We start from the raw sequence: 6875 nt of genomic DNA, 5'->3' as shown, positions 1-6875 counted from the left end.
TTAGAACAACTGCTTGTGTCATAAAAATTAATCTTCAACTTAAACACATAAGAAAAACAATGTAACTTTAAACACATAGTACAAACGATAATAATTATAATATATTTCTCAATTAATATATGGATCTGGAAACATTTAAAATAACAATGTGATTTATGCCTTCTACCCCTATCATTATCTATTATGGAACAGCCAATAAAAGGAAACAATTGGACCATACCAAACTATATAGAAAACAGGGGATGAAGGGATGTACTTTAACGTTCAGCTCTCAATTTGATCCTAAGAGCGCAATACGCGGCAAGTCGCAAGGCGAAAAAGAATCCTGCGAGGACGATGAAATCAACATAAAGCCTTCCGTCGTCTATGGCTAACTCTTTTAGTACGTCGTCTGCGGTCCTGAAGAGGCAGAATTGGCCCTCCTTACACTCCAGATCACCTCGATCCATGCCGTAGATAATAAGGAGGGTTCCTTCAAAGCTGTATCGTACGAAGGAGCAGTACGACAACCATTGTAAATATTTAGGTATCGTATCAAATGATACAAAGAATCCAGAGAAGAGCAAGATAGGTATGCTGGTTACAGGGCCTACAAATGTGGCCACCTGGAAAGAAAACAAAACTTAATATAAAGATTTTTACATTTGATCTTTTGAGAAACTTATATCTAATAATAATCTCAAAATGAGCAATGCACTTTTTATTACAAAGCTTCCTGTAAAGCTTTGAATAATATCTAGAAGTATAAATTTTTCAAACTTATATCCAATATATTAAATTTTTGTTATACAAGTTCATTGGATCAAAATGAGATGTGGACTCTAGTTATGGTAAATTGAGGTTATTAAGTGTATTAAGTATGAAACACTTGTTGATTTAATTGTCAAAAATGATTATTTTTTTGTAATAAATATAGCCACTGTTCAGCCATCCTGGTCAAGGTCACAAACTAAAGCATTACACAGACATGTATATCTATTATAGTGTCAGACATTTGTACCAGGTTTAAATTGATTTGTGGCTGTCCACAACCAAGACATTCAGCTGGGCTTCCCCATACATACATGTACATTGTATGCACACATGTATGGACTGTTTAGACACAGGATCATTCCTATAGCTCCATCTGGGCTCGGTTCATTAGGGCTGTTAAATTATGCAAGCTGAGAATATTGAAATACTGTTCATTATCACATATGTACCAGAGTTCCTTGCACTGGTGCATGCACACACTCTAGTGGTATTTGCACTGCAGTGCAATAGTGAAAACATTATTACATACCTGCATGCAAATGATATGTAAATGAGGACATAATCATTCGTTCCACAAGAATGTGCATGGTTGCATACTGTCATTTTCATGGAAATTTGTTGTTTTGGATAAATATATGTAATAATAACAGAACCCTATACTGCATGAGTTCCAGTGCTTGCAGTGTTTTCTGCTGCAATATTTCACTCGCCATGCTCATGAAATTACGGGTGCAGAGAACACTGCAAGCACTCATGCAAATATTCCAAGTATGCCACACTTGCACTCGCACATAATGGGTTTTTGTATTACCTGCTCTGATGGTGTAGCTGCTCCAATCAGCAGACCCATTGCTTGAGAGACTAGGGCAGTCATCACCATGATACATAAAAATAAAACAAAGCGAGTAGCATCTGATGGCTGTGATGTCATCCAATAAACTAGGGTGGCATAGATTACTGGGAAAATTATCTGCAAAAGAAATATCTAAAATTACATTACAGTTTCTTGAAATGGGAACAGTTGTAGATAACTGTATAATTTTGAACCTGTCTCCACGTTAAAACTAGTGTGCTAGAGTGTAACTAGTATTGTTTTTTCAATTAGATAACCACAATCTATTCACTGAAAAGTGTTAAAATACCAATAATCTGACACTGTATAACTTAATCAGTGGTGATCTTATCCATTAGTACTGTAATGACTGTAATGGTTTCAATTGTGATCACCGTTGAGGGCGCTGATTTTTGGGTACGGACCCAAAAATCAATTTGACTTCATTTATCATGTATACATGCAGCTACAAAAATTATGTTCTCCCTCAGGTGATTCAATACTGTTCAGGGTGTATGATATTACGAGTGCTATCTGGAAATATTGGCTTCCATGGAATGACACCGCTGCCATTGTTTTAGCCAAAAAGTAGGGGAAATGTTGGCTTACCTGAAATGGCACATCTGCCATTGTTTTAGCCAAAAAGTAGGGGAAATATTGGCTTACCTGAAATGGCACATCTGCCATTGTTTTAGCCAAAAAGTAGGGGAAATATTGGCTTACCTGAAATGGCACATCTGCCATTGTTTTAGCCAAAAAATAGGCTTTCAGGCTATACCAGTAATTCATGTGTTCTTTGATGAATACATTCATTTCCAGTGGAACTGAAACAGAGATAGAAATAAACAAAGTTATTAAATTATCTTGAGATACACAATTAGGGACTTTAATACAATATCAATGACACCTGTACTGTTTTTTTGATATTCATATACTTTATGAAAGATAATTTAATATGACACCAGGTTAGCCATTTATAGTGGGCTTGACTATGACTAGTTTTAGCCATTGTTAGAGTTGCCAGTTTGGAATGTGTCGGTTGTGGTTTTGAGCCGCAATCACCTTGGCCATTTGTATCTGAATGGCACAAGTCCTTGAGCAAGATTTGAACTGTGATTGTGCCTAAGTCCACCCAGCTGTATGATTGGGGACCTGGCAGGATAGACGTTATGTGAATACTTTTATCCTATGTGCTCTCAATGGATTGTCTGCAGCCCAGGGAGTTGAGGAGGTTGTATAGGGCTATTGTGGCAATATAGGTATGTCCCGGGGGTAATAATTGGACAGTCTTATGATTATGACATCCATTGTGGAAACTGCTTTATATATTCGTACTTGCAGTGTTTTCTGCTGCACTTTCTCTTCACTTGTGAAAGTATGACCACAGAGAAAACTGCAAGCACTCATGCAAATACCCTGAGTATGCCACACTCATGCATCATCATCATCATCATCGGGGACTCTGTCTTACTATTACTTACATGTAAGGACTGTAGGCATCAGAGCAGTAAACATCAAGAACAGTAACGAGAAGAAATGAGATCCACAATTACTGTACGCTTTACTGCCATCATTACCAACATCGAAATACAATAAACCAATCATAATCCCAATAGTAATATGTGAAAGTAATCGCAGCTGAGTTAACACCTGGAAATAGGAAAAGAAAACCAATGAAACATCAATCTAAAAATGATAATCAGCATATATCAGGATATTGTTCACCTGTAATCTCTACTTTAGGATGTATTCATTTACTGTTGTGATAGTTGTCACCGAGATAACCAAATATGGAATCTTTCATTAACCAAATATGGTGTCTTGCACTTAACCGAAAAAGGCATTAACAATTACCAAATATGGAATCTTACAATAACCAAATATGGAATCTTGCAGTAACCAAATATGGAATCTTACAATAACCAATAAGGCATTAACAATGAACAAATGTGGAATCTTACGATAACCAAATATGGTTTCTTACAATAACCAAATAAGGCATTAACAATAACCAAATATGGAATCCTACAGCAACCAAATATGGAATCTTACAATAACCAAATATGGATTCTTACAATAACCAAATATGGCCATAATATTAACCAAATAAGGTTTTCCTGACCAAATATGGAATATTTCAATTTCAGAATATTGTGTCCATGATATAAAACTGTGAGTTTTATCTTACCTGGTCCCTGATGATCATGAAGAATGTTCTTTTGAAGAGAATACAAAACTGTACAAGTGTGTTAGTTGCAAATGTATGCTTCATGTTCATCAACTCTACATCCTGAAAATAAGGAAATACAACATGATTATGAAGGTCATACGGAAATTGAATGAACACCAAATTGTAACTAAAAATTAACAATGCAAGTCGTTATGTAAGTATGGGTGTCACTTTGATACACTTTGCTGAGAAATTCTCCCTAACGGAATAAGTCCATCAAGTGACAAGAAGCAGGATCCTTCAGCATATACAAGACATTGTGCTCCCGACAGACAAGATCTTTCTCTTCGCACTCTCAAGTGGGAAGACTTTGTAGAAATAGCACCTTAGGGTGACAAGAACTGTTGATAAAAAGCACCTACAAATGACAACTTTTTTGAATAAATAGTACCATCAAGTGACAAGACAAGACACTTATAAATGATATATCTTTTAAAAATAAATAGCACCCTTAAGTGACCAATCTTTGGAATAAATAGAACCCTCAAGTGACATGATGTTTGGACAAATAGCACCCTCCAGTGACAAGACTTTTGGAACAAATAGCACCCTCAAGTGACAAGACTTTTTGAACAAATAGCACCCTCAAGCGAGGACTTTTTGAATGAAGAGCCCCCTCAAGTGATAAGACTTATTGAACAAATATCACCCTTAAGTGACAAGGCTTTTTGAACAAATAGCACCCTCAAGTGAGGACTTTTTGAATGAAGAGCCCCTCAAGTCACAAGACTTTTTGAACAAATAGCACCTGCAAGTGACAAGGTAATTCATGCAAATAATTACAACTTTCAAGTACATTGTTATTGTCACAATAACATCATTTTTTTCATTTGAAAATAAAGAAATCCCATAGTTCAAGTTTCAAGTTTCAAAAAGGGTGAGTGAAAGACATCATGATCGATTAAAACGTGGCATGTATGTAAATAAATCAAATACTTTGAAACATCAGAATTTATTTTCACTTTTTATACTGCAGTTACTAAGCATACCTTCCTAAATAAGAGAAAATTAGTTCCAGGAAACACAGCCAATTTCTCATTTTTGTGAAAATGAAATCCATTGAAAATATTAAATTTGACGGTATTACATTATGAAGTTTAATTTAATTTACAACTGATTAACAATAAATTATGCAAATTATAGTGTTGTTATTAAAGAGAGAAAAGTGTGCAAGATTAGACCTAAAGAGATTCATCGCCTTGGTTACATGGTATAAATAAAGGTACAAGCAGGAAATGTTACCTTGTATTACTGTAAATCTAGATACTTTCACTTTTACAAAATTTTGTGATTTTTACAGTCTTCAGCAAGTTTTCAAAGACCAATTTACTCTAATTACCAGAATGGTACATAGTGTTCATGTGCAAGAAGGCATTTTAGTCACTACTTATTTTTGCGATTTTGTTTTTCAACGAAATTAGCAGAAATAAGTCTTTGACAAACATTTCCAGATTTACAGTATTATATCGCAAGCAGGAAATGTCACCTTGTTCTAATATTTCATCTAGACTCATTTGACTTCTTCAGTGGACTGAATGTGTTCGACTGGTGTTAATGGCATCACATATGGTTTACTATTGAAAACTGCTTTAGAGTTGAGAAAGGTCAGGTTGTCAATTTTGAACTACTTGTCAATATATATAATAAACATCAATATACAATATGTGACGATTTTATTAACACCTGGTGAAATCAATCAGTTCACTGAAGAAGTCGACCGAGTCTAGACAAGATATTTGGACATAAGGTAACATTTTCTGCTTGTGATAAAATAATCTTCATATATATATATGAGATTATAGGATTTTTTGAAACAATTAGAATGTGACAATGAATTCTCAATACCTGCAATAGCATTTTACCTCTTGCTAGAGGGTCAACATAGAACAAGAAGTTGACTAATTAACATTGATCCCATGAGGGATGGCTCTCACTGGACTTCTTGGGTGAGAAGTGTTTGTGTACTTAGAGAACTGTCTAACTTTCAACTACTATACATCCATTGTTGGACAGATTTCCTCATAGGTATTATTGCCAATTACACGTTTGTGTACAACGAATGATCACATCCTCATTTGCATTTAATTTGCATGCTGGTATACAATAATGTTTTCGGTAAGGCATTGGTGCAAGTAATATCTGGTATATACGTAATACTAGTAAGAAAGGTATACTACAAGAATTTGTATATCTTGAGAAAATTAATAATATGATACACAGAATTATAAAATATTTCTGAAAAGTGGGAATATCTTAACCATAAATGTATCATTATATTTTGTGACAGGTACGTCAAAACTAGATAGTATTTCAAGTTTATTTTCAATTGTGTCAAACCAAATTGTGGTACTAACCAGAATGACTATGCAAAATTTATCTGATTTCCCTGTCAAACACAGCTCAAAAAACGAACGAGTCAGTGAATACTACAATTGTAACCAATACACACAACATAATTTGATGAGCTAGGTGATAACTTTCAACTGCAAACTGTCAGTTTTGTTCACTCTATGATAGATGGTACTATTTATGACCATGTTACAAATTGATGTGATATCGAATAATAATCATGAATATTTTCATTTAAGATACATAAACAACATCTCAGTAAAATATGCACATTTTCCTGTCCTGCAGCATCTAAAGGATTCTCATTTTCCTGTTTTGCAACTTTTTCAATATTTAATTTGCTGTATATCAGTGGCAATTAAAGACAGTCCTGTATATGCCCTCAGTCTAAATCGACACTCTGTCTCCCAAAGTGTTCGATGTTTAAAGGAGTATAACTGTATGATGTAACATTACAAGATATGATAAATTATTTACATGTGTACCATAAATGTTTCACCGACTGACAGCTACATGTTATTTATAGCTTGAAAATCTATCCTGATGACGTCTGTAAATGTTACATTATCCGTACTGAGAGCATTTTCAGTTCAATTGTGTTACATTACTAATCCTCTTTCTAGTGGAGGGGTGATTCTTTAATCCTATGCACATATAAAGGCTGCAATGGATTATATGCTCCCCAGGGAGTTGAGGAAGTAGAAACGGCCG

General features: G+C 34.7%; 1 protein-coding gene across 1 annotated transcript in view; it reads right to left on the bottom strand.

Moving 5' to 3' along the window:
- Positions 1–257: 257 nt before the first annotated feature.
- LOC144439676 (ATP-binding cassette sub-family G member 4-like) overlaps positions 258–6875 on the bottom strand; it is an 80944-nt gene continuing 74326 nt past the window's right edge. Inside the window, exons 9-13 of the mRNA XM_078128910.1 lie at positions 3774–3875; positions 3067–3235; positions 2309–2409; positions 1565–1723; positions 258–605 (exon numbers count right to left, since the gene is read on the bottom strand). Of these exons, the coding sequence (XP_077985036.1) occupies positions 258–605; positions 1565–1723; positions 2309–2409; positions 3067–3235; positions 3774–3875 (879 nt within the window). The remainder of the gene's footprint in view (positions 606–1564; positions 1724–2308; positions 2410–3066; positions 3236–3773; positions 3876–6875) is intronic.

Source organism: Glandiceps talaboti, chromosome 9, assembly GCF_964340395.1.
Source record: "Glandiceps talaboti chromosome 9, keGlaTala1.1, whole genome shotgun sequence".
Taxonomy (NCBI): Eukaryota; Metazoa; Hemichordata; class Enteropneusta; family Spengelidae; genus Glandiceps; species Glandiceps talaboti.
Note: the sequence above shows the minus strand (reverse complement) of the source record. Positions and strands in the feature narration are given on the sequence as shown.